This window comes from Pteropus medius, unplaced genomic scaffold (assembly GCF_902729225.1).
Source record: "Pteropus medius unplaced genomic scaffold, Ma_sr-lr_union100, whole genome shotgun sequence".
In the NCBI taxonomy this organism is placed as follows: Eukaryota; Metazoa; Chordata; class Mammalia; order Chiroptera; family Pteropodidae; genus Pteropus; species Pteropus medius.
In genome coordinates, this window is record NW_024340700.1 from 1662246 (window position 1) to 1690169 (window position 27924).

The 27924-nt window shown below is 50.9% G+C and overlaps 1 protein-coding gene across 3 annotated transcripts; it reads left to right on the top strand.

Annotated features, from left to right (window-relative positions):
• The first annotated feature begins 173 nt into the window (after nt 1-173).
• SLC22A1 (solute carrier family 22 member 1) lies at nt 174-27924 on the top strand. Of its 3 annotated transcripts, XM_039881146.1 has the most exons (11): nt 191-1401; nt 6420-6523; nt 8330-8484; nt 9358-9526; nt 10729-10843; nt 11035-11141; nt 13640-13854; nt 17337-17445; nt 24236-24348; nt 25381-25480; nt 27586-27924. In XM_039881146.1, exons 1-11 carry the CDS (start codon nt 991-993, stop codon nt 27686-27688), a joined length of 1701 nt encoding a protein of 566 aa, XP_039737080.1. In that variant the 5' UTR covers nt 191-990; the 3' UTR covers nt 27689-27924. The 3 variants fall into 3 exon arrangements, with proteins under 3 accessions (XP_039737095.1, XP_039737088.1, XP_039737080.1); XM_039881161.1 differs by lacking the exon at nt 24236-24348 and having other exon boundaries at nt 174-1401; XM_039881154.1 differs by lacking the exons at nt 8330-8484; nt 9358-9526 and having other exon boundaries at nt 181-1401.

The following is a 27924-nucleotide window of genomic DNA, read 5'->3' on the forward strand; positions in this document are numbered from 1 at the left end:
GCTGCCGTCCCTTTGTGAGTCCGTCCCCTGTGGACTGTAAGCTGTTTGGAGTTAGGGACCGCTCTGTCTGTGTCCCAGGGCCTAGCACTGCTTGAGATGTACAGGAACTCGGCGAATATTTGTTGAGTCAACAAATAAGCCAGCACACGAGCCGGTGAGCCAAAGACAGCTTCATAGATTGAGAGATCTTGCTGTGGAGCAGTTCAAGTTCAACGACGGCATGAACTTGGACAGTTGCCGTTACCTCCCTGAGCCTCCGTTTTCCCGCTGTGCCGGGGGGACAGTAACAGCATCTGTGTCGAAGGCTGTCATGAGAAGGAATCAGGCGACACATGTTTGAGCCCCGAGCAGGTGCCTCAAAGAGGGGGCCGATGCTTTCATCCCTGACGGTCTCTGGTTTACCTGGCCCTGGCCCATGGTGTTGGCCTGTGGTTGTTCACGGTCCCCTTTTCCATGACATTCTGGCCTTCGGACTCCTGAGAGGCAAACAGAACTGGCATCTGGAAGGCAAACACAGCGCTCGGCGGAGGCGAGCTCGGGAGCTGGCTGCGCCCCTGAGCTGCGGGGTTCCACAGCCCCTGTGGCTGGGCCTGGCTGTCGGTGGGCTGTCTTTGATTTATCTGGATCGTAAAAGGCAGTATTCGAATAGATAGATCTCTTTGAAAGAGGCCTAGAGACGGCTGGGCGTTGACATGGCTGCCTCTGGCTCTCTCCTCTGTGAGTGAGCTCTAACTCAGGAAAATTAGGACCTCAGCTTGGTGACCTGCTTCCTCCCTGAGCGAACAATTTGGCAGCCATCTTCCCGCCTTCCACCTGTGCGTGAAGTCAGCACCACGGGGTAAAAGATTATTTCTAATTGGTTGGCGTCCAGGTGTATCGTGCTTAGACAGCAACTTGATTTCAAAGCAGCAGAGAAACCCACGTGAACACTGACCCTGGCCTCTGCGGCCACGCAGGTCCAGTCAGAGCAATGTGAGTGCTGGCTGCATCATGTCCACCATAGATGACATCCTGCAGCAGATCGGGGAGTTCGGCTTGTTCCAGAAGCTGGTCTTCCTGCCCCTGTGCCTGCTCTCGGCATTGTTCGCCCCCATCTACGTGGGCATCGTGTTCCTGGCCTTCACCCCGGACCACCGCTGCCTGAGCCCGGGCGTGGCCGAGCTGAGCCAGCGATGCGGCTGGAGCCCGGCGGAGGAGCTGAACTTGACCGTGCCGGGCCCGGGGCCGGCGGGCGAGGCCTTCCCCCGCCAGTGCCGCCGCTACGAGGTGGACTGGAACCAGAGCGGCCTGAGCTGCGTGGACCCGCTGGCCAGCCTGGCCGCCAACAGGAGCCAGCTGCCGGTGGGCCCCTGTCAGCACGGCTGGGTGTACGACACGCCCGGCTCCTCCATCGTGACCGAGGTGAGTGAGGCTCCGCGTTTTGGGGAACGTGTGGATTTCAGGGGCCTGGAGAAAATACGCAGCATCCTGTGAGGTTCTGTTTCACGTCAGGAAAGAGGGAGCGGGGTGAGTGCAGTGAACGCTTCGCAGGTGTCAGGCTCCAGCCCGGGTACGCTGCATTCGCCCCGTTTACTCCTCCACAGACTCTGGGTGTCAGGGGAGGAAACGAGGGGTCAGAGGCCCCTGCGAGCCCAGCCAGGATGGGCGTTTGGACGCGGGTCTGGGGAGACACGGGAGCTCTTCTCCTCGCTGCTCTGAAGAATGCGCCTGGGGTCCAGCTTCCTCACCACCGGAACTGTGGGGCCCTCTTCTCAGAAGCCACAAGCACGGGACCGCGGAACCCGGCTGCCGAGGAGCGGACGCCGCCGGCCGGTTTGGATCCCGGCCCGGGTCAGCCGAGCGTCACCGAGCAGCTCACTCGCCCTCTCTGAATCTCCGTTTCCTCGCCAGCCAACCAGAGTGATAACGACCTGCCTCGTAGGGTTGTGGGGTTCATCTGAGTTCCGTGGAAGTGCTGGCCCCACGCGAGCTGGGGGACACTGGCAGCCCCGTCGATGGCCCATGGAATAGGGCCGCAGTGTCAAAGGGCCTGGCTTGGATCGGTCAGCGGGTCACGTGAGCATTTTGCTTCGAGAACATTCTTGTACAAAGCCACGACGGTTTTTTCCTTCGTGGATCCTTTGGAAAACGTTGCACGGTGACAAGTGAGGGCACTTGGAAACGGGCCATGTGGTCACCGGGCTGTGTTAGCAAAGCCTGATCTAGGCGAGGACACCGCTTCCCGAAGACACAGAGTGACAGGGGTCTCTGTCCATGCGTTAGGGCTGTTGCTGGAGAAGGCGCTGTGTCCCCTCTTCCTGCCTGATCCGTACACCGTGTGAGGGGAGAGGGGACAGAACAGCAGGTGTCGTCCCCTTTGGGAGGAGCCGGTGCTGGTGCGACTTGCTTTTTGCGGCACCGCATGACCATCTGGTGTCCAAGGCACCCTCTAAAGACAGAGAACCAGTTAGCTGACTCGCCGCCTGGGGACACCGAACTGTCCAACACTCTTGCTGTGACTGTAGAAGCAGCCCAGGATGGGGTGTGCTTGTTTTCTGTGCTTGAGACATACTCTGTCCATACAGCAGCGGTCCCCAACCTTTGTGGCACTGGGGACCAGTGCTCCTATGAGAATCTGATGCCTGATGATCCGAGGTGGAGCTGAGGCGGTGATGCTGGCGCTGGGGGGGTGGCTGCAAACACAGATGAAGCTTTGCTCGCTGGTCACTCATCTCCTGCTGTGCAGCCTGGTTCCTAACAGGCCACAGACCCTTTCTGGTTTGGTGGCCCAGGGGTTGAGGACCCCTGCTGTAGAGGATCGAATGCAATCATCCCTCTGTTCATTTAATAAGCCCGCTTTGAGCTTTTCCTCTGTCGTAGCCCTGGGCGTGGAGCTGAGAGGCGGACGGAGAAGCAAGCTGTGAGGTTCCCTCCGGGAGTGTGCAGTCTCTGGGTGTGGGGGGCGAGAGTAACACCACCTGTGGGCGAATGCAGAGGGCCCAGGGGGCTCTGAGGAGGGCGTCTTAGCCACCGAGCTGATCACCGGAGTCACCAGAAGGAGGCGGATGTGAATGGAGGCCTGGGTGGTGTTCTGAGCAGCAAGGAGAGGGGACAGGACAGAGAGGAGGAGCATGTGCTACGCCTGGGAGCGATGACTTGTCAAATGGATCCGATCCAGGGTCCTGTGTGGGGTGGGGGTGGAGGGCAAAGATCGTACCGGACATCCACTAAAAAGTGGCGTTTCTCCGAAGTTCAGATTCAACTGGGCACCCTGTTTATTTTATTTTATTTTTTCTTCTGCTAAGTCTGGCAAGACTTCCTTGGTGCCAAACGAGGGAGTTTGGTTTGGGTCAGGCAGCAGCACAGTGAGGCGGTCCGGCTGGACCTCGGCAGTGGTCCGGACGCAGGGCGGTGGTGGGGTTGAGGGTTTCCTCCGAGGTGGGCAGAGAAATGAGCCCTAGTGAGAAACGTCAGCCAACACGGTTGTCCCAGCAGATTGAGCAGCAGATTGAAGAGATGCAGGCCTGGCCTGGGCTGGGAGGAGGCTCTGGCTTGGGGTAGACGGGCGGATGGAGCCACTGAGAATGAAGGCTGGAACCCAGGCTGGGGGTGGTTTGGGCAGGAGGAGGAGGCAGTGAGGTGCTGGCCTGGGGGTCATCAGCCATGGAGAAGAGGGGACAGACGCAAAAGAACCGAAGCAGCTTTAGAACCGATCTGTGGAACGAATAGTGGTTTCTAAGACCTAAGTGTCGGTGAGGATTCAGAGGGTCCTGGCAGTGTTCACGGCGAGTGAGCGGGGCGTGGTTGCAGGAGAGAGGTCACAGCTGCTGGCGGCTGGGGCACAGCTTCACCTGGAGGGTGTGGGACTTGACCGAGGAGAGTGAAGGTGGTGAGAGATGGGGCATTGGGGTCAGGAGGACAGGAGTGACCCTGGACGGCAGCAGTGGGCGCCCCTGGAATGCCCCCTGCTGATGGCTTCTGCACCTGGTGCCTCCACGGCTCACCCTGAGCTGAGGCTCATGCCTGCGGAATTCACCTTGGTTACTCATTTCCACAGAAAGAATCTTTAACTCAGCCTCACCTTGGACGTTGGAACTTTCTGAAGGCCGATGATGAGGCAGCCTGTTTGATTAACCCCGCTGGGGCCAGGGGCAGGGTCACGTCCCTGGGGAAGGAATGTGCTTGCCTATTCCTGCCGCAGGCTCCCCTCCAGCCACAGCCCCACACCAGGCTCAGGCGGACCTTGAGCCTGAGCCCCAGGTGACAGTGGTGTCCACATCACTGTTTCCACACTCGCCTGATCCCGGGATCACTGGATCCGATCTGAGACCTGCCGAGACAGGATCCACGGGAATCTATATTCTTGCAGGGACTCTGGGTGGTTCTGGTGACTGGGTGAGCTTGGCGAATGTTTCCTGCTATTTTACAGACACAAGGCCCTGGCCCTGTTGAACCTCAGCAGGAGAGGTGACAGGGCCTGGGAGCCCCATCTAGTGCTCCCCGTTTTGCACAGCCCCAGGCTTTCCCAGGCGTGCACACATGTGCCAGGGGCAGTGGTCGGGTGTGAGTTTGGGAATGCAGGGGGCGTAGCAGGTTTACAAGCCTTGCAGGTGGCTCCAGACGTGGCTCCTCAGTGGAGGCTGGGGGCAGATCCTCCTCAGCGGGACACGGTGTTAGCAGGGAAGGCCAGGCACCCCTTCATCCTGCTCTGTGGGTGCTCTGGCTTCTGCACAGTCTGGGGGCGGGATGGACCCAGGACACTTCAGTTAGGGGAGCAGGGACATCTGACAGATGCTGATTGCAAAGATTAGAATGAAAGGCAGAACACAGAGCCTGTGGTTTTAGTGACATCTAGTGTACACAGAACATCACATTGGGTGATGTGGGTGGAGGCTACAAAGAGACAGTTGGGCACTTGGAGACACAGCCCCTGGGCACAGCCAGATAACACCCAGCAGCATCTGTCCCCTTGTGCGCTAATGGCAAAGGGAGAAGGTGTGCTTCCAGCTGGATTTCAAAGGGCATGAACTTCAGGACTGGCAGAAAGCATGGGGGAGATGAGGGCGTCTGCCCCCCAGAGCTGAACTGCTTTCAGGAGCAGACAGTGGAGTCTGGGTATAGGACAGATAATAGGACAGGCACGTTGTCAGTTTCTGCAAGTCAGGTGGTGACACCGAGTTTCGCCTACATTTTATTTTAAAAAAATGCCCATGACAAGGACGTAAGAGGTCGGTCGGATGGAACCCCAGGCTGACTGAGTGCAGAGCCCAGGGTGCTTGACCTCTGGGGCCGAGGCAAGGATGTGACTCAAACTGGCAACTCCAGAGATTTGAGGGTGATTCATAATAAAAACTCCATTTGAAAAGCTAAATGGTTTATTATTTACCCAAACCGTTTTCACGTGATTTCTCCCCTCTGCGTTCACAGTAGCTTTGTGAGGAAGACAGGACAGGCGCAATATGCGTTTCAGACTGGGAAACCGAGGTCCAAAGTTGCAAAGTGACTAGCCTGCCGACACACCCCATGGGGGCATCCGTCAGGGTGGGGGCACGAATCCACGGTGAGCGGGGCGGTGCAGGGAGCAGGGGAGGAAAGGAAGAGTGTGTCCTGTGCACAGGGCTGTCGGAATGGGGACGCGTGAGGCTGGCCGTGCCCCTCCAGGCCGTCTGGTCTCCCTGGAGCGTCACCTTCTCCTTGTCCTCTGAGCAATAACGAGGAGGTGGCGATGCTTCCACAATCAGGCCTGCCACCGTGCCAAGGCGGGTGGGCATCGCCCACGCTTGCGCCAGGCCCGCAGGGCGTCCCTTAAACCCAAACGAAACAAAGCCTTCCCCGGGCAGACCTCCCCTGCCTGTCCCCGGTCTCTCTGCCCGTTGGTCTCCCCTTTCCTGGCTCTTGGCAGGTGGTCCCTCTGAGTGTCCCCGGCCCTCGGTCCCACCTGCACGCTGTGTGCCGTGGCGCACGCGCTGCCCCCGAGAAGCCCGCCTCCTCGCTTCTGCATCTTCGCTCAGTTTTTCGCACGTTGTAACTCACAGCTCCATCAGTCACGACAGGATTCGCCTGATTATTGGCAGACTTTACACGACGAATTCTGTAATTTATAGGTACTTAATTAAAGGCTTTTGACCAATTCTGGAAAATGTTCTATTTATTTTGCTACATTTCTGGTTTTGGAAAATTACTTTTCTGTATTCTTTTTAGAAAATGTATGTATTTGCCACGTTGTCTTCTGATGGCAACAGTCTCTTCGATGTATCCACAGTGAGCGTCGAAGCTATGATATTGACTGAGATTCGCCAGCAATCTTAAACTTGTCTCGTGAAAGTACGGTTAAGAGAGAGTGACGTGCCACCCCAACGGGTCGCGCATCCGCTTTGCTGGAGGAGAGGGCGGGAGGCACGGCTCGGCTCACAAACGTCTCGCCTTTGCGGCCCCTGCAGTTCGACCTGGTGTGCGAGAACTCCTGGAGAGTGGACCTCTTCCAGTCGTGCGTGAACGCCGGCTTCTTCATCAGCTTCCTGGGGGTCGGCTACGTCGCGGACAGGTACGTGCAGGCCCCTGCCATGACGCATGGCGCCGATGCCTGGAGGGGGCGGGGCGGGGGGATGCATTTTGGGCACGGGGGTGGAAGAATGCGGTCAGCTCTTGGCAGGTGGTCTCTCTGTTGCAGAAGTTGATGGAGTTGGGACAAGATGGGAGCCAGTGCTTTGGACTCCTGTGGGGAGCAAGGCAGACGCAGGTGGAGGCTTGGGGTGGATTTCAGAGGATGACGCTGCATGCGGGTTGCATGGTTAGGGTCGGCGCCGAGAGAAAGTGGGCACAAAGCTGAGGTTTGTGCTTTAAGCAGGCGGGTGGGGGTGGGGCCCTCTTTTGAGATGGGTCAGGATGGGTTAGGAACGGAATTGGTTGCGGCTCTGAGCGGGGGAGCGGGGAAGCCATCGAGAGTCCTGTCTTAGAAGCTTTAAGATTGCAGATGTGTTAAGAGTAGCCTGCGAGATATAGAGTAGAGTGAAACAGGCAGTTGGATAGATAAGCTGCTCTTAGAAGAGAGGTTTTGGCCGGAGTTATAGGTCTGGGATAAGTCACCAGTGATTGGTATTTGAAGCTCTACATCATATTTGAGATAAGCAAGAAGAAAGGACAGAGAGAAAGTTTGCAGAGGTTGGTAGGGAAGGAGGTTTAGAAGAAATGGCAGCAAGATAGAAGGACAATGGCCTCCTGGGGGAGCGTGAGGCTGCAGAAAGCAGGAGAGGAGACTGGCCCGAGGAGGAGCAGTGGTCAGAATCAGGGGACACGGCGGCCGTGAGCGCCCATGACGCGAGCGGTGTCAGCGGAAGGGAGGCCGAAGGAACACGAGAGGTGAGAACATGGAGTGCACACGTGTGGACAGCTCTGAAGGACGGTTGGACATGGCGATGTCCCGGGGAGGCGAAGGGACCGCGGGGCACAGGCGGGGGGCTGGGCCCGAGGGCAGTGGGTGTGGCGGCTTCCATCAGAGACACGGAACGAGGGATGGAGGAGACGGATGCCCGTGCTGTTGGGGCCGGGTATTCCGGGGCGAGGAGATGTGGGCTTCCCACGAGAAGTTCCTGCACTTAGTAAAGGGCGAGGACGTCTATGGGCTGGTGTGGGTGACACGGGGAAGAGGCGGGACGTTGGAGGCGAGGAGGTATGGCGCGGACGAATGAAGCGTTAGGTTGGAGTCTCGAAAGGATTATGGCAGAGAAAAGCAGAGGACCTGCGGGGCCAAGGCAGAGCGCCTAGGCGCGGGCGAGGTCATCGCGGTGGCACGTGACCTGGTCCCTCGCTTCCTTCCTTCCTAGCAGAGACCGTGGGATGAGTTACAAAAGACTGATCAATAAAGCATGATGCGCGGATGAAGTTTAGCAAATTATTTGCCCATTTCATTCTTGAAAAAATGGAAGAAAGTTCTTAGGAGTTATGTCATTAGAACGGAATATTTTCCCAGAAAACCTTTTATGACCATTGATGAGACTAACTATACGAAAAGCCTGGTTTCTGGGCCGTGCTGTTACATCTTGTTAATAATAGGACAGTCTGGTACATACAAAGGTCCCGTGAGGAGATGAGCTGGGAGGGCCCACGAGGGGAGCCACCGTCCTCGGCTGACGTGTCGCATTGCCAAGAGCAACCAGGGTTCCTCTTTAGGGTGATTTAATTAACCTCAAAAAGCTGCTGTTCGCTGAGGACGGACGAGGCTGGGACTTCATGTGGGACGGGGGTATCTGATAGACCCCCAGTCCCTCGGGAACGCGGTGACGTGCACGTGCCCACCGACCTCGAATACTCAACACCCCCGCCTCCCCTCCCCGTCCCCTTGCCTCTGAAGGTTCGGCCGTAAGTTATGTCTCTTGGCCACGACCCTCATCAGCATCGTCTTCGGCATCCTCATGGCCATCATGCCGGACTACGCGTCCCTGCTCCTCTTCCGCCTGCTGCAGGGGCTGGTCAGCAAGGGCAGCTGGGCGGCTGGTCTTACCATGAGTAAGCATCGCCGCCCGGGGGCCCGTGGGTTTTCAGGAGCCACAGAGTCAGGTGGGGGGAAGAATGGGATGGATCCACACGTGTAGCCAGTGTCACCTCTGCAGGAGGGCCCTGCCCAGCGCCCCGAACTCACTCCCAGTCACCTTCCCTCAGCCACACGGTCATCTCCTCACGGTCCTCTCTGTCTGGGGCCTGCCATCCTGGTGACGTGCGCCTGGCTCCCTCACCTGCCCGAGGCCTTTTCCAGATCCCATCCCCGGGGCCCTCCCCACCGCTCTCTGAAAATCCGCAGCCCCTCCGCCCCGACTCTCCCGAGTCTGCTGCCACCACTTAACTACTCGTGCCCCCGTCACGTGTATCGGATTCTGACCAGGCATCTAATGTCCTCACTTGTCGTTTGTATTGTCTGTCATCGCTCGTGAGAGTGCGAGACACGAGAGCAGAACTCTGCCCACTGAGTTCATGATGCGTCCCCGACACCCAGAGCAGCCGGGTCCCTGGTAGGCGCTCCAAGATATTTGTTAGATTAATGAACACTCCTGCGGTCATGAAGAACATTCTAGCTTGGTCTGGAGCTTACAGGAGGAAGACTTGGCTAGGGAGAGCCACAGAGACTTAGAATGAGAACTCTAGATGGCCAATGAGGGGACGAGAAAAGGGACAGCTAGAGAAAAGTGGGGAGCCTGAGCCGAGTGGTATCAGCAGCACGTGGGGAGGAAGGTGGGACTTGAGCCTGGTCATCATTTGGGAACAGGAGAAATGGAGGACCCACGGGGAGCAGGCAGTGGGGGCTGGGCTGGGCTCACGAAGAGGAGAGGAAAGGCTGGGGGTGCCCTTCGAGGAGCCCGGACAGTGACGTGTCTCTTGTTTCAGTCACAGAGTTCGTGGGCCTGGGCTACAGAAGAACGGTGGTGATCCTGTACCAGATGGCCTTCTCGGTGGGGCTGGTGCTGCTCTGCGGGGTGGCCTACGCCCTCCCCCACTGGCGGAGGCTGCAGCTGGCCATGTCCCTGCCCACTCTCCTCCTCCTGCTCTGCTTCTGGTACCACCCTTCCAGTCCCGGAACCACGCCCAGTTAGACTGCACGCTGACCCCGCCCGCCCACGGGCCGTCCTCCCGGCGGCCAGCATGTACCACCACACATGCCACGTGGGGTGTCCTAATATTACAGCCTGGCCCTCCGTACGCAAGGACCTACCCTCAAATGGAGCCCTCCACATAGAGACAGGCGATGCCGCAAGGCGGACAAAAGTCCACCTGGTCACCTGGCGGCCATTTGAATGAATGAATGAATGAATGGTTGAATGAATGAAACATTCTCCGGGGAGTGTGCACATTCGGCCCTTATGAATCAGAACCAGCTCAAATGAGTGCTGTTAATTTGATCAGCCGTGAGTGCCTGGCAGCGTCTGAGGAATAAGCAAGTGGGCAGATGAGTTTTCACTGCGGGAGAGGGAATCGCGGGCCGCAGAGAGGGAGGTGGAGAGAAATATCTCATCAGTGTGTACCATTTGTCACCGTTTTGCTGGAGACGGGTCTTATCTGTGGGTGGCACTGAGTAGACCGGAGCTCCGCGGGTCTAAGTGTTGCACATTTACGTTCAGGAAGAGCCCGCTTTCTCCTTGTCAGTGAGAAACGAGGGGCGGTCCAGTGGGCAAGGACCCCCTGGCGGAGTCTGGACAGTCGATCAGGGCGGGGCTGTGGCTGAGCGTTTTCAGAAGCCGTTAGGCCAGAGATTCCCAAAACTTGAGCTGTAACATCTTCGCCCTGTTTGAAATATACAGCATGGGGTCCATTTGGTGCTAAAGGAAAGTGCATACGGCTTTTGTTTTGGAGAGCTTCTGAGACTTCGCCAACAGCCCTTGAATACATGGAGACATCCTGCCGTAACACAGGGGTGGAGCATCCATTATGTGTGAGGAATTTCCCAGGGGGACAGGCTGCTATAGCTTCCAAGACAGAAAGGGACCCCTGCCCCATGGAATGAAGGCTGTGGAGGGCCAATGCCTGTTTGGCCTATAAACCTGAGCAGGTGGCACTGAGCGTACCAGCCGCTGTGTGGGCCTCTCGGGCCAGCACACGCTGACTCCAGATCCTTGTCCACCAGCTGCTTTGGCTGCTTGAAAAATTCCTGGCGTAGTGTGAGGAGAGTGAGCTGCTCCCCGCAACGGCCTCACTCTGCTCAGGGCTGGACATCGGATGAGCTGTGGGAAAATGCCACCTGCTGGTGATTTGTGTCCACAGGTATGTGCCTGAGTCTCCCCGCTGGCTGTTATCACAAAAGAAGAACACTCAGGCAGTAAAGATATTGGACCGTATCGCCCAAAAGAATGGCAAACCAACTCCTGCTGACCTAAAGGTGACGAGCGAGCAAGGGGGTTCTCAGGTTGCTGAGTTGTGTGTGTTTGATGACTTAGGCGGGAGGGCAGGGTGGAGTTCGGGGTAATGGACGCAGAGTGTAGCCACAGCACTGGGGACCTCGAGGGGACCCTGAGGGCTTTTCCTCCTCACGGCAGTGTGGACGCCATGATGCTCTGACTTCCCTTCTAGATGCTCTCCCTCAAAGAGGACGCCACCGAAAAGCTGAGCCCTTCGTTTGCTGACCTGTTCCGCACGCCACTCCTGAGAAAGCACACCTTCATCCTGATGTACCTGTGGTAGGGGGCCTTCCCTTCCCTCCCCTTCCTCCAGATGGAATCAGCATGCTGCCCACGCACGTGCGCGCGCGCACACACACATACGGGCACACGACAAAGGGAGGGACCGGCGGGGGGCGGGGGAGCACGAAAAAGGTTTTAAGGTGGTTTTCAAGTGGTTAAAGAGCTCTTAGAAAGTCGCCCTCGTTTCTCCCTTGAGGACTGAAAAGGGCAGAAGGGCCTCATTTTAGTAAGAGGGTCTGACGTGCGGGAGGTCGGCAGTGGCCCCGGCGAGCTATGTCCGAGCGTTGCCTCTAACCCCACGTGGCCAGTCTTCTGGGCACAGCCAGGTGCTGACCAGCACCATGAGATTCAGTGGCTCCTGGCTCTTTTGAGCAGAGTATCCCTCCCTGTTTTAGAGCTTTGGAGACCCCTCCCGAGAGTGTCTACACTTTTGTCACCCACGGGTTAGGATACTCACGCACACGCACGGCTTCACCCATGTGCCCCCGGGAGCCCCCGCCGCTGCCGCCTCAGCGGATGCTGGGTCAGTGCGCCAACATCAGGGCTTTCTCCTCAGCGTGAAGGTGGTTCTGGTTATCCGCCCGCCCAACACCTGGCCTCAGCAGCTGGACTCCGGGCCCCCAGGCACCCCATCAGCTGCTCTGGGCTGGCACACTTGTTTGCACGTCCCTGTAAGGCTTTACTGGAAGTCAGGGTCTGAACTAACGGGGCGGTTCCCGGCACACTGTAGACCCCCCCAAAATACTTGCTGAAGGGTGAAGTATGAATAAGCACCACTCCGTCCCAGGTTCTGTAGACACAGGCTCGCTGTGCCCTGTCTCTGCCCACCAAGCACCCCACCAAGCACCCGCCGTGTCTCTGTGCTGCCCAGAGCCCTGCGTCCAGCCACAGGGTGGACAGGCCGGCGGGGAGCCTTGGCAAACACGCGGCTGCCTGGGATGCTCGGTGTTCCGGGCAGCAGCGTCCCTTCCCTTCCGGGCGAGGCCCCCCACTCCTAGTGGCTCCGCCCCCCGTCTGTCCCCTAACGCAGGTTTTTGACTGTTTCCTTGCGCCCCTCCACCCACTCCTTTGGCGAATTTTGCTCGTTCTTGAAAACGTGTCCGGAGTCACTCACTTCTCATCACCTGCGCCCCTAGTTCCCTGCTAAAGGATCGTCAGGTCTTGCCCGTGTTCCTGGAGACGCGCAAACGCCCACCGCCGCTGGCTGTAGTTTTAACGTGTACACGCAGTTCATGGGTTCTGCCAGAAGGTGGCAGCCCTGTACATTCGGTAATCGGCTTGCTTTGTTTTGGACAGGAAAATCTAGGTCGTGCATTCCTTTCTCCCAAATCAATCTCTGAGTTTGCAGGAAGCTCCTTCCTTCTTGTTCTCTTGACACTTCTGTCTAGTTGGGAGGAATTTGGGACCAGAAACGAAAGGGTCCCAATGCTTCTCTGGGCGCAGCTTTATAAAACCAGGGGGTTTATTAATGAGAAACATCGGCTGAGAGAGAGAGCTCGGTTTTGGAGCGGATAGGCAATTTACATGCTGGGAGAAGACAGTAATTTCTTATCAACCAAAGTTTCTTCTCCCAGTGCAAGTACCAATATAATCATAAAATGTTTCCGGCCCCTCAAATTCTACGATCTTTCTAAAAGTGTCCCACGGGAGTCTCTAAATTTCCTCCTGAGCGAGTGCAACTTTGAGGCTGGTCCCATCAGTCTGTGTGCCATATTCCAAAACGTGGCTGTTCTTTCCTGGGACGCAGAGGGAGGGTCGTGCGGCCGGGCGTGGGGTGGAAGAGAGTCAGTGAACAGCAGCGGGAAGAGGCACTATGGAGTGATGGAGGGCGCAGCACTGGAGGTGGGGAGGCTGGGCTGGCGTCTCTGCTTGCTTTTGTTCTGGATGCTTGATCTCGGAAAGATGGCAGTGACGACCATGAAAGCATCTTTACCGAGCGCTTACTATGTGCTAGGAACTATACTGAGGACATTTTATCCACTCACGTCGTGAATACTCAAGACAAACCAATGGGGTAGGTGCTATGATCATCTCATTTACCGATGAGGGACTCGAGGCCCAGAGAGGTGGGTTAATTTACTAGAAGTCACACAGCTCCCACAGCTGTCTGATTCCTGAACCCGCTTGCTCGCCGCTGTCTTCTGCTCGTCCCCCCAGGGGCCTGTGGGAGCATTAGATGGGGTGCGGGGTGTGCAGTGCTCAGTGCAGGCCCCGGCACCTCGCCGCACAGCGAGCCGTAGCAGTGAACATTTGAGATCTCTGGGAAACGTGGGTCCATTCTGTGAGTCACACTCTCACATGAATCATGACAGGAGAGGCTTTTCTAGGACACCTTTTCTGGTCTTTGCCCCCCTCTTCTCATATGGCGTTAGGACCATCTAAATCAAGTGGCACGTGTGTCTCTCCAACTCACAGGCCCTTCACGCTCCCAGCCTGGACTGCGCCTCCCGCCCCCTGCCCAGGGCTGGCCTCTGACTCGGCTTCTCTCGGCTCAGGTTCACCAGCTCTGTGCTCTACCAAGGCCTCATCATGCACCTGGGTGCCACCGGCGGGGACCTCTATCTGGATTTCTTATTCTCCGCTCTCATGGAATTTCCGGCGGCCTTTGTCATCCTCGTCACCGTTGACCGTGTCGGCCGCCTGTACCCGATGGCTGCGTCGAACCTGGTGGCGGGGGCGGCCTGCTTAGCCATGATCTTCATTCCCCACGGTGAGTTGTCCCTTTTCATCCTCTTCCGGGAAACTGGCTTGTGGGCACGGCGTTTTTGCCGTTTGATAAACTCCCAGAACAAGAACAGAGACAAAGACCGTGACCTTAACCCACAGCCATCATTTTCCAGTTTGAAGTTGAGGTATCAGGTACACACGATGAGCAGGTTACAAGGGTACAAACCAGGGAATTTTTACGTGCGTGCTGTGTATAGCTGGGTACCACGACCTAGATGAAGACGCAGAGTTTCGGACCCCTTGGAAGATGCCTTCCTGCTCTTTTGCAGTCGATAGTGACCACCCAGCCAGTATCACCCCCACCCCGACCTGCGCCGCCACAGATTCGTTTTGACTGTTCTTAAACTTCACGTGAAGGGAACCACACCGGCTGTGCTCTGTGAGTTGCCTCGCTGCCTTCACTCAGCCTTCCGTCCGTAAGATTCCCCCGTGTCGTCACACGAGGGCATAGCATGTCCCTTCCCCTGTGGAGTGACACTTCGTGGTTCCCTGTGTCTGTCTATGGGGATTAAAGCCGCAGTGAACATTCCAGCCGATGCCATTTCTCTCGGTACGTGTCCGTGAGTGCGCTGGGCTGAGGGGCGGTGTGAGGTTAGCTTTAAGGCGACGCAGCAAGGCAGCTTTCCAAAGTGTTCACATCCTCCCCCCACGTGCTCTGGCTAGTCTCCCTCACCCAGCCATTGCGGTGGATGTGTGCTTTAGTCCGTGATTCTTACACTCCAAGATGAGCCGAGACAGATTCATTTCAGTCAGTTTTATTTTGAGTACGTAAGTCGGCTCTCTCATTTTTGTTACTTTTGAAAACGTTAAACAAATACCAAGGCGGATTTGCTATTTTCCCAGTCGTTATAGCTCGTGTTCTGCGCTGGTGGGTTTACTGAGTCATGTTGACAGGCTTTTGGGCAGGGTACCGTGGGAGACGTCCCATGAAATCTGTGCAGATGCTTCTCGATGGGGTCACATCCTGATAAACCCATCGTAAGTTGCAGATAACATAAGTCGAAAATACATTTAATACACCTAACCTGCCGGACATCATGGCTTAGCCTAGTTCGCCTTGAACGTGCACAGGACACATTACCCCCCAAAACGCTGGCAACGCAGTGGGCTGCAGAGTATCGGCGTTCACGGCCGTGATGGAGTGGCTGATTGGGAGTGCAGCTGGCTGCCTCCGCCCAGCATCGCGAGAGAGCATCGCCTTGCGCATCGCTAGCCTGGGGGAAAGATGCTCAAAGCGTGGCTTCTACTGGACGTGTGTTGCTGTCACACCATCATGAAGTTGAACCATCACAAATCGAGGACCGTCCGTATTTTCAAGAACCGGGTCGGTTCGGATCAGGCTGGAAGCAAAAAGAGGCAGAGAAAGAAGTGTCGGCACCCTCCCTGCCCCCCACCCCGCGTGGGGAGGGGACTCCGAGGGGAGGGCGGGAAAAGGGCAGCGGCCCCAGAAACTGGTTTAACCCATTTTTCTCTCCCTCGGCCCTGTTTCTGGAATCCTGGCAAGGCATAATGCACGGGCAGGTTTTTGTTTGTTTGTTTTTTGTCGTATTATTTTATCCCATCCCCCCCATTATTAAGACAAGACAAAATCGTAGAAACAACCTCCTACTTGTAATTCTAGGTAGCATATGATAAAAAGTATTTGCATACTTTTAATCAAGTAGAATCAATGTGAATCTTTTAATTATCCATCTTTAAATTAAAAAAAAAACTATACTTAACTTTAGCTGTTGGAAAATATTATTTGACAACTTCAGGTGACATAATAACTTTTTTTTTAATAAGGTGAAAAGGAATCAAGTACTAAGGCAGGTGTTTTTAAAATAACAGCACTGAGTGCCGACCAGGAGCCTGAGGTCTGAGACTTCAATTGTCAGTTGGTCAGAGCTCAGGGCCCTCCCCCCAGCTCCCGCCCTCTCCACTTACCTCTTCTCAGTCCTTGTCACATTAGGTGATAAGCATTCATTCCCCCTTCCTGGAAATATTTCGAGCAACTTCCATGTGGCCAGGAGGCATCAGGGCCCTAGGATGTCAGAGTGAGCCTGGGAGAAAGTTCCTGCTACACAGAGCTTACACTCTAGAGGGAAAGTGAGCAGGGGGAAGAGCGGTGGGGAGTGGATTCTTTGTGCAGAGGTCAGGGGTGGCCTTAGGAGACCTGCATGAAGGGGGAGGAGCCCTGTGAACATTTGCGAGGACCCAGAGAAGAGAGAGCTGTAGGAATCCCGTGACCAGATGTGGGTGAGCAGAGGTGAGATGGTGGCAGTGAGTAGGGGACAGCCTGCCCTCGGTTTCATCGCTGGTGGCTTTGCGTAGGGAACCGAGGTGACCTGACCGCAGTTCTAAATGTCCCTCCGGCTGCTGTAGAGAGTGGCCCGAGGCTGTTCATGTACCATGGAGCATCTTGCCAAATCTAAGACCCCAGCACTGTGAGTGAGGCCCTCTCTCTAGGTCTTTTGTCTTTACCTTTTGGAGGCTGGAGGTGTGGCGTGTAGTCCTTAAGTTGCTCCCAGCAGGTAGAGAGTGGCAGGCGGCTGAGAGAGACTGTGATGGACCCAGCAGGCAAACTTTTTCTTAGGTCACTGTGTCCTCTTTTCTTACAGCCTCACGCTGGCTGAGTGACATGACACATATCCTCCATGAGTAGCTGGTGTTTGGGGACAAGGATGAAGATGATGTAATATCGGTGACCTCAGGGACTTAGTGAGTGAGCTGGCGTGTCACAGGAGCCACTGGCATTTTAGTGTTTGGGGTGATCCAGGTGAAGTGGATGGCATGCCCGATTCTTTGATCAGTCCCCAGTAAGGAGGCAGCTTTCTGGACCTGTCATTAGGGCCCCATGGTGGTTGGCTAGGATGAGACAGGTTTTACCTCCCTAATACGCACGATCTGAGACTATTACAAAAGATGTTTCGGCTAGAAAATGTGTTTGGGAGTGAGCACTAGCTCGAGGGTTAGAAATCTGATCCATCAGTGCCTACTGCCTAAGGGAACCATGTTTATTGAGGATCTACTATGTTTCTGGCTTCGCGCTAGCATGCACTCTGCTGCATAATAATTAGAAAGCCAGCTCTAATGGTGTGCTCATGTGGACGCTGGACATTATTACCTTTAAGTCTCACGGCAACCTATAAGCTGGGTATATGTATTCCCATTTTATGGCTGAGGAAACTGAGGCTTAAAGAAGCCAGCAGCCTGCCCAAGTCACGCAGCTGACTTCAGCAGAGCTGAGATTCAAAAAGCACGTTTTCCACCCCCGCACAATGGGGCCTCCCCTCACGTGTCATTATCAAGTCCTGAAATCTCTCAGGACTCAGTGGTCTTATCCAGAAATGAAGGGTTAGGTAAGACAAACTTGCCAGCCTTTCTAGCTCTGAGTCCTGGCTTCCTAATGTGGCTCCTTGTGGGAGGTGACTCCACGGGCACGGTCCTCACTCGTGTTCCCTGCTCTCTGTGTCTGCTCTCCAGATCTGTACTGGTTAAGCACCGCAGTAGCTTGCCTTGGCCGAATGGGAATCACCATCGCGTTCCAGATGGTGTGCCTGGTGAATACTGAGCTCTACCCTACGTTTATCAGGTGAGTGCCCACTGGTGGTGTGGGCGTGGCCCCTGAAAGAGCCGTGAGCCAGCCAGGCTAGTGAGGACCAGCATTTGCAAGACAGCTCCTCAAGGCGCCTCCCAAGGCTGATCTGTTTGGACATTGCGATGGGGACTTGGGGTTCAAAGAGAAGATCAACAGCTCATTACAGAGAGAATGTGAAATGATTAGGTTAGGGGCACAGAGGAGAGAGCCCTGGGCAGGAGCTCGTTGTGTAAACCTCAGCACCACTTAGATGTGTACACTCAGCAGCTCCACTGACACCTCTGGGCGTAACTCGCTTCAACAGCCGTTCGTGTTTGTGTAATGACACGAGGCGTTTCCAGACCCGGGATGCAGGCCTGCCCTTAAAATCATCATTGTCCTCATTTTACACGTGAGGGAGCTGAGGTTCAGAAAGGAAAAGAGACCTTCCCAGGGTCGCACAGCTAGAGTGGCCTTGAAGCCAGTGCCTTCCCTGAGACACGGCGGTACTTCTCCATCACCTGACCAACAGGCCCAGAAGACTCATGGTGTAAAGTCAGGTTTATTGAGGTAGAATTTTCTTGGAGCAAATTCAGTCTAAAATGCACCGTTTGATGAGTTTTGGTTACATATATTCGTTTAGCCAGCACCACAATCAGCATAGAGAAGTCCATCCCCTCCACACGCCTCCTCAGACCCCTTCGCAGCCAGCCTCCCCCAGTGCCCACCTCTGGCACCTGTCGATACTCATCTGATAGCTCGCTCAATGGTTTTACCTTTTCCAAACTGCTCCGCCAGTGAAATGATGTGGCACGTGGCCTTTTATGTTTGGCCTCTCTCACGTAGCACCACGGGACTCAGCCATGCTGTCGTGTGTATCGGTGCTTTGTTCTTTCTTGTTGTCAAGTAGAACCCCAGTGTGGGGTGACCCATCATGCTTTGTTTATTCATTTACCAGTTCGTGGACATCTGGGCTGTTTCCGCTTTGGGTATGATTATAATACAGCTGCGAATAAACATTCAGGCATGGGTCTTTGAGCGGATGTACATTTTCGTTTCTCTTGGTTAAAAATTTAGGAGCGTGTATTTAAATTTACGTGAAACTGTCAAAATCTTTTCCTAAGTGGCTGCACCATTTTGTATATATCAGCCATGTGTCGGAGATCCAGCTGCTCTACGACCTCATTGGCTCTTGGTATTGTCGTGTTTTTTGTTTTTGTTTTTTAAATTTTAGGTCATTCTTGGAGGTGGTGGTATTATTTTGACTTTAATTTACATTTTCCTAACTACTAATAATATTGAGTGCCTTTGCACGAACTTATGGCCATCTGTATTTAGAAAACTTAGTTTAAATAAAGATTATTTAACTACTTTATTTAAACTTAATTCCGACCTTTGATAGAATTTAGCATATTTCCTTAAACTCGTCTTTTCCTCTAAGAAGTCTTCTAGTTCTCCAGTCTCCTCCTCCCGCTCAGCGATCCGAGCCCCTCGCTGAGCCAAAAACACAAAGATGGAGCCGCTCCATTCTTGTGTCTTTTCTGTCCATCCTTCTGTTACAAGGCCTTGTCTTATACCCTCATTTGAAAAAGTTTGCTTGGACCGAGTACAAAGAAATGAAGGCAACTTAACAAGAAAAGCCTCTACGTTTGGCAGTTCTGAGCTCAGAGTCTAAAATAGCCGGGCCAAACAACCCCATTGTCATGGCCACGAGACTCAGGGACGGACACAATGCAAAGTATCAGAGGTGCCGAGTGACTGGTCCTGTGGGGAAAAAGACCAAGTAACTTGTCTCCGAGGAGCCCGGGACCCTTCGTGCAGAGCCTGCTGCGTGAAGATCCTCACGAATAGAAGGGAAACCAGATGTTCAGAAACAACTTCAAATGTGACCCCCGCACACCACGTAGGGCAGTCATGAAAGTTCTGGTATTTTCCACCAATGGAATCAAATCTAAATTGTTAAAAAAAGGATCGTCTCTCTTATTTTATTACTTGGAAGCACTTGAAATTGAAACAGGCGCTTCTTAAACCATTTTGACCCCGCTTCCCAATTGCAGGGAGCTTTGGAGCTGAACAGCTGGCTTTCTGTGTGCACTACATATTGCCAAGGACATTCTTTTGGCATCGATACGCGCTGCCTTGTATTGAAAATTGTCTTTTTCTTTTTACCTCCTCACTATGTTATGAGCACCTCAAAAACAGGAACTACGTATTATTTTAAAGCTGTGCTAACTAGTCGCTAAGTGCTTCTAGATGGACTAAATGAAGGAATTATCACGGATCTGTGAATTTCAAAGAAGAGACCTAGTTCTCTTCTTCTTCTAGCTTCTGGGTATTTATCAAAAAAATTTTTTGTTAAGACTTATTTTCTTAAAAGAGTAAAAAGTAATGGTGTCTCTTCTTTCTCCTCTTGGAAGTCACACTAAAGCTGTTCGAAAAATAAGAAGAAAAATAAGCCTTGCAAGTGTCATCTGTGGAACTAGGATGAGCCTGGAAGACAATATGTATGAGGAAGGGCTGCCTAATGCAGTGAGGGCTAAGAGGGTCCAGAAGCATCCAGGGAAGCACACCTGTGGCGGCAAATTTAGACAAAGCCAGCAGTTTTCCACAGTAGGAAACGTATAACGCACAGCCCCGTGTTTGGAGCAACGGGAGGGACACAGCACTTAGAGATGTTTGCTTCCTTCCCCAGATGGTGTGTGGTCGGTGGGAAAGAAGGGAGGGCAAGGCTGCGAGAAAACATTCAGGAAATTTCCAGAGAGCATGGTGGAAGCTACCCTACGTGAGGAGGGGTTCTGCATGGTCAACCCTGCAGATTGGAGATAAGAGAGGCCAAAGCATCTAATCACATACAACCCTGGTCAGAAAGAGAATTTCTACTAGTCTAGAACATGGCCTGGTCCCTCCTCACAAATCCTTCTGAAATCACTGATACAGGAAGAAATCACAGGATTAAAAGGTGAATAATAAAAAAGTTACTTGCCCAGGATGAGAAAAAAGTGAGGAAGGAACAGGAAAAGCAAATTGCAAATTAAGAATACGCATCAAAAAATATTGTCAAAAAGCAGATGGAAAGGGTAAAATATTTTTAGGAATATTGTACTATAACTAAATGCAAAATGTTAAGGAATCACTCATCTTTATAAAATACAAGTTTAAAACAGAGATAGTTCTTGGGAGAATATGTGGCAAGACAATAGAAGAAATTTTTTAAAATTAGGAGACTTCTTGACTTGATTCTAAAGCAAAACTTAAATATTTTCTGCATAGTGGAAGTGCAAATTTTTTTCAGAAAGGTTGAGAAGAAAAAAATGTACAAATGCACAGTAGGTAAATGTAAACTAAAATATTGCAAGAGCCACACTCTTATCGGACAGAATCGAATTATGGCAAAAATGTATTTAACAAGAAAAGGAAGTCCCTAAATAATGTTAAGGAAGGAATCCACAATGGTCTCACTGGGGAATTTTATAAAACATTTAATTAATAAAAATCTCCAATGATATTAAATTGTTCTAGAACAGAAAAAAAGGAGAAAAATTTTTCAAAAATTTGTTTATAAAGCTATCATAATATTGGCGTTAAAGAACGCCAAAGATAAAGGGAACAAGGAAACTTACAGATAAATATTTTTAGGAATATTGATTATACATCCAAAATAATATTAAACAGAATAGTGGAGCACATTAAAATAATATTACGACTCAGATGGCTAATCTGGAAATACAAAGATAGCTCAAGGTTAGAAAATCTAATACTATAATTCATGCTCATAAATTAAAAGAGAAAAATTGTGCTACTATCTTCATAGACAGAAATAAACCATTCAATAAAATTTGCCTTTTCTTATTTTTAAAATCTCTCCAATTTGGATAGATAATTTTACATATAATTCTCTCCATATACTTTTTTCAGATAAGAACTGTATCACTGAAAACTGATAAATCAAGTAAATTACGAATATATTTAAAGATACAGTGGCAAACACTAAGGGGGGGTATAACCAACTAAGATGAGGTCACGAGAGGAAGGATTGGGAAGGAAATGGGAATGCTCTAATTTTATAATTACTCATTGTAGGAGTAAGAAATTATACAAATGGATGTAGAGGAAGAAGCTTAAAAGTAAGACCTCAAGGGAGAACACTTTTCCTGATTTATCGTTCCCAATTAACCATGTTTTCAAAATAGAGTTCATGATTTTTTTATAGGATACCAAATTATCTGGCACCAAACAAGGTAAAACTTACAATACCTGGCACCCAATAAAAAATCATCCAGCAATGAAGAAAAAAAAAAAGAACCTATATTGAGGAGAAAAATAAATCAATCTAAGTGAACCCAGAAATGACACAGATGACAGAATTAGGCAAAAACATTAAAGCAGTTTTTATACCTATGTCCTGTGTGTTCAAAAACCTACAGAAAGATCAACTCTGTTAAGTAGAAACATAGAAGATATTTTCTTAAATTCCCAAACTAAACTTCTAGAGGTGAAAATGATAATATCTGAGATAAAAAATACACCAGATGAGTTAACGGCAATAAATATTATGGAAGAAAGTGCTAATAAACTTGAAGACATCAATGGAAACTATTCAAAATGAAATTCCGAGAAAATCGTTGAGCTATGGGAAAACTCCAGCACATGTTATTGAAATCTGCGGAGAAGAGTAGAAAGGGGAAATACGGAGACAGAAAAAAATATTTGAAAACTTAGTGACCCAAACTTTTTCAAATTTAATAGGTACTATAAATTCACAGACCTGAGAATATCAATAAATTCCAAAAACAGCAAAAAAATTGAGAAAAGCACATCATAAAAATCTTAAAAAGTAATCATAGAACAAAGACATCACAACGGGAACAAAAATAAGAACAGCAGTTTTCTCATTGGAAACAAGGCAAACGAGAAATACCCCAAAATAAATAAATACATCTATGAAGTACTTTACAACTTCTATAAAGTACTAAAAAGGAAAAAGCCAACCAACCTAGAGTTCTTGACCCGGCACAAATATCTTTCAAAAATGGATGGAGAATAAAGACTTTCCGAGACGTACAAAAGATGAAAGAATTCATCACCAGCCACCCTGCACTACAAGACGTGTTAGTCTTTCAGAAAAAAGAAAAATGATATCAGATAGAAATCTGGGTCTATGCAAAAAAAACCCCCAAAAAACGAAAAGCGTTGGCAGTGGTAACTACATGGGTAAATAAAACTATGTATTCATTTACTTTTGGTTATTTACTTTAAAAGATAATAAACTGTTAAAAGAAGAGATTGGCAAGTGTTTCCTAATAAGCCAGATGATGATAATGTTTTAGGCTTTGTGGGCCATGTATGGTCTTTATTCCATATTCTTTTTATTTTAAAACTCTTTACATAAGAATCATTCTTAAGTCAAAGGCCATAATGATGCTAGATTTGGCTATAGTTTGCTGACTTCTGATTGAAAGCAGAAGTAACAACGTGTTGCAGGATTAAAAATCTATGTAGAAGTAAAGTCGTGCAACGCTAGGAGAGAAGTGTACGTGTTCTTGGAAGGCTCACAGACAGTCCACGAAGTGGTCTAACATATCAGCGGAAGGTAGGCTGTGCTTAACAATGAGTACCGTGAACCCCACAGCAAAACTAAAAAAATAACAGGTTTGGCTGTTAAGCCAACAAAGGAGATCCAACAGCATCGTTTAAAATACTTAATTCGTAAGAAGGCAGAAAAAGAGGAAAAGGGTAACAAGGGACAGAAGAAACAAAAAGAAGACAAATAACAAGATGTCAGACTTCAATCCCATCCCAGCAATAGTCCTAAGGAATTTAACTGCCCTAAACACTCCAGTTAAAAGGCAGAGATTGTCACATTGGACAAAAAGTGTGACCCAACTGTATTCTGTCTATGAGAAACTCACCTGCAGCGGTAGTTTAAAAGTAAAAGAATGAGAAAAGTTGTTATAAATTGAGGTGGTGTAAGAATAAAAGAATGCAAAAAAATAATCACGCCAACACTAATCAAAAGGAATCCTGAGTGTCTGTATTTATATGAGACAGTAGATTTCAGAGCAAAGGCTATTACCAGGAATGAAGAGGGTCCTTTCAAGGAGTTTGCGTGTCCTCTCCAGCTTTCTCTGTCCTCCATTCCTTAATATCCTCTGTCTACTCTTCCCTACGTATCCATGTAAAAAAAAAAAAATCTGCTCACACAATCAATTTTTCAACACTCCAAACACCAACTGGGTGTCCTATAATTCTGACATTAACTACCGGGGGCGAGTGCAGACCCTGTGGGCTAAGGGATCAGTCCCACACGACTGTCCCCACTTCGGACGCCAGTTGCAGGTCTTAGATTGTCCACCTATTCTTTTGACCAATTGGTTATAAATCAGGATTCCCATGGCCCCTCCTCAAGTTCAGTAATTTGCTGTAATGGCTCATAGAACTCAGGAAAAACTCGTACTTACATTTATTGATTTATCGTAAAAGATATAATGAAAGATATAGATGAGCGGCTGGATGAAGAGATACATGGGCGGAGTCTAGAAGAATCCTGAGCACAGGAGCTTGTTCCTGTGGAGTTGAGCCTCTGCGTGTATAGATGTATTCGCCCGCCCAGAAGCTCTCTGAACCTCACAGTGCGCAGGCTTGATTAAACTGTGGGCGGTTTGGTGATGAACTTGATCTCCAGCCCACTCCCCTCCCTGGAGGTTGGCGGGATGGGGCGTGGGGGTGTGGGCGCTGTGTTTGCTCTAGGATAAGATTCACACTGGGAATCACGGACATGTCATCTTTTTTGTTTGGATTCCACCAGGAACCTTGGGGTGATGGTGTGCTCCTCGATGTGTGATTTAAGTGGGATCGTCACCCCCTTCCTGGTCTTCAGGCTGATAGAGTTTTGGCAAGGCTTGCCCCTCATTTTGTTTGGTAAGACTCCACGGGACATTGATTATCCTTTCTTCCTGGCCCAGCACGAGTACTCAGTAAGTACCTGATGAGTAAATGATAACCCCCGCCGAGTTTACAGCACGGCACCTGCTCCTCAGCTGTGTCCTGGCTCACCGTCTTGCTACATGGGAAGGAAAGATCAGGTGTCATTCCTGGGCCAGAGGTTTATTTACATCCTATGGCTCTAGAGCCCAACAATGCATCCTATAGGACAGAATCCGAGATACCTTCCGACGTAGCCTCCTGCTTTCTTTCGAGATTGAGCCCCCACTCTTGTGCATTCACCGTGTAATTGCCGGAGGTTTCAAGATCTATATGATCACCCCTCTCTGCTTCCCCGTCTTAACAACTGGGAACAGACACAAGCAGACGAATGGAATCGCAGTTTCGAGTCAGCTTTGCTGCTGTTAACGATGGATTACGGAAGGAGCAGCGGACTTCCTGCCCTCCCCACACCTGGACCCGGGGGCCTCCGAGACCCCGCGTGCCCGCTTAGTGGAAGGCACAATGGCTGGTCACGTGCCGAGAGCTCTCGCATGGGGACCAGGCAAATCCACGAGGGAGGGGGAGGAAGGAGAGAGGAAGGAGAAGGGAAGGGGGAAGAGAGGGAAGAGGGAAGGAGGGAGACGGAATTGTGTAATAAGAGAGGCCGCCATATTTTTAGCTATACTCTATATCACACATATGGATAATAAAATAAAGTAACTAGTCAAAATAGCATTTCATATTGTTCTTGAGGTGCCCAAATCAACAAATCCCCTAATGTTTAGCATCGGCTACTACAGAACTTCATACTCACATGGAAGTAAGGTAAAGGCACCATTCCCCGCCTTACTCTGGCATTTCCCCCATCATTCCACTGCTTTAGTTTTCTAGATGTTCCTGACTTTTCTTTAAACAGTGTCTTTCACACACGCATCATGTAGGCATCTCATTAGTGAGCTGTCACCATGTCCGTAAATGGTATTGGCTGTGCTCTCATGGCTCCTGTGAAATCTCTCTCCTTTGAAGTGGCGTTGAGTCTGGTGGCCGGGGGAGTGACGCTGCTTCTTCCGGAGACCAAGGGGGTGGCTTTGCCAGAGACCATCGAGGACGTGGAGAAGCTCCAGAGGTGAGGCCTGCGGTACCCAGGACTCTGGGCCAACATTAGAACTATCCCCAATATCAGCAGCATTTTCCATTTCTTCTGTCCTAAGGGTGTAGAAGAACTTTACAGATATTTGCATGTCTTTTTTATTACTGCAGAGCTGATATATATAGAGAAACATAACACAATTGACTTTCTAAGGAAGGAATGGAAAGCAGGGACATGCATTTTTGGGTGACAGCTCCCTGTTCTAAACTGCAGGGCAGAGGACGATTTGCCTGCGATGCTGGCTGAACACTGAGGCCCCTAGCTCGCCCAAGAGTTAATGTCTCTCAGCTGAGAACTATTTTTAAATCCATCTTCTGTCGTGTGAGCAATTGTTGGTTCAGGTTCCTTAGGGACTCTCTTCACGAGGAAGAAAGGCTTAAAACTTTTGTTCTTGTGACAGGGACGAGCGCTTTAATGGACTTTCAGATTCTACTCTTAAAGCAATAAGAAAGGAAAGGAGAGAACGTGCTTAGTGTGGTGACCTCTCAGGCCCCTTCCCAGCTGGGTTCTGTGGATTCTGTGGAAAGGACGTATGTCCGTATGAAGTAGAGAGAATGTTCCGTGGCGTCAGGAATCCGAGGCGGCCATCCACTTGGCCATGTGGCTTTGGGAATGCCATTGAATCCTGTAGAAGTTTCACTCCCTTGCCTGAGGAATAAGCATGATGGTATTTAATTTAGAAAGTCGCTGTAAAACTTTGATGAGATAAAGTAGGTGACGGTGACCGAGCCATTGCCTGGCACATAGTAGGAGTTCAAGAAATCGTAGATTCTCCCCATTCTTCTTGCATATTGTGTGATCTTCTCAATGGTTTTCAAACCTTCGTATGCAGAAGAATCATGAAGGGAGCTTATTAAAATGCAGATAACCTGGATCTCCTAGGTTTTTGACATAGCAAGTGAATGGTGGGACTCAGAAATCTGCTTTTAATAAGCTCTGCCAGTGACGCCTGTTGAGGCACCCTATAAACCTCACTTTCAGAAATTCTGCCTTTCTCAGTACTGATAAGGGACAAACACCCTGTTTTAACTCTAATCACATTTTGTAGTTGCTGACGACAGGCTTCTTTTTGGTTCCAAGTGGTAGGAATATATAGCTAACACCGATTACGTGATTTTAAAATGTTTCATTATTTGTTACTAGGCAACCCTCTCATCTTTTAAGACATTTTGTTTGTACCTTCGCTCCATGCTCTTCGCCCTCGCTGCCCGGCCAGGGGAGGGCGGCGTTCCTCCTCCAAGCCCCTCCTCTCCCTGCACGTCCCCAGGTCTCGACGTACTCTTCACATTTCACAATAACCGCTTATTTCATCATCTGCCTTCTCCACGTCACTGATTTCATAAATAGGAGCCACAGTCCATCAGCAGAGAGGTCATTTCCTTCACCCCTTCTTCCCTGCGTCCCGGGGGAAAGCGTCAGGGGATGGGGGTCACAGTAGCCTTAGCTAAGGTTTCTGGAGCTGTGCGTTGACGTCAGTGAAAACCTCGTGCATCCTTAGTTGATCCTCTCAACACGCGATGAGGTGGCTACTATGCCACCACATGCATTCTACACATGAGGGACGTGGTGACAGGTACCCCAAGGTCCCAGGTTCCAAATGGCGTGTTGGCTCTAATGGGATGAAGTTAGGCAGCAACACAGTAGCTGCTGTACTTCCAGGGTCAGCAAACTCGTTCTGTTAAGGGCCAGGTGGTAACTATTTCAGGCTTTGGGGCCACCGCTCAACTCGACAGCATGAAGGCAGCCATAGATGATACGTGAACGGGTAGGTGAGGCTAGGTTCCCGTAAAACTTTATTTATTGGAATTTCATCTAATTTTCAAGTGTCAAGAAACAACATTTTTGTTTTGATTTTTAAAAACCATTTAAAAATGTAAAAAACCGCTCCTAGCTCACAGGCCACGCAAAAGCAGCTTGTCGGCCGGAGCTGGCCCGATGCCCTTTCCTCTTCGTTGCTTGTGGCCCTCGTTCGGCCTTTCGATTTGGGACTTACGCCCATGCACAACTCTGAAACAGTTTCTTAATCAAGATGTTGATTGTGTGTTTATCGTACCTTTAATTTTTATTTCTGGTTCCTACAGGAAAGCAAAGACCAAAGAAAACACGATTTACCTTCAGGTCCAGACATCCGAGCTGCAGGCTCTAGGGAGAGATGTTTCTCTGGGGACCAAGGGGCAGAGATGACGCCGGGATTTTTCATGCTCCATAGCCCTTACTTCCCTGTGCTCTTCCTTGTACTTCCCTGCCCCCAAATCAATACCGGTCCTGAAGAATACCTGTGTTTTATATTGCTTTTTTTCTTTTAAACATCCCAAAGCCCTGGCTGTCTTTCTAATGAGAGCCATTGGTGGTGACCAGGCCCTTAGTTATCTAAATCATTTTGAAGATCTAATAAAATGTAAAGACTGCTATAAATAAAA

What these genes read in the sequence shown, in the direction of transcription:
- SLC22A1 (XM_039881161.1), top strand. Translation starts at nt 991, where the DNA reads ATGTCCACCATAGATGACATCCTGCAGCAGATCGGGGAGTTCGGCTTG. An exon ending in CTCCTCCTGCTCTGCTTCTG is followed by an intron (nt 9,527 to 10,728) that starts GTACCACCCTTC and finishes TTGTGTCCACAG; the next exon opens with GTATGTGCCTGAGTCTCCCC. An exon ending in GACGTGGAGAAGCTCCAGAG is followed by an intron (nt 25,481 to 27,585) that starts GTGAGGCCTGCG and finishes TGGTTCCTACAG; the next exon opens with GAAAGCAAAGACCAAAGAAA.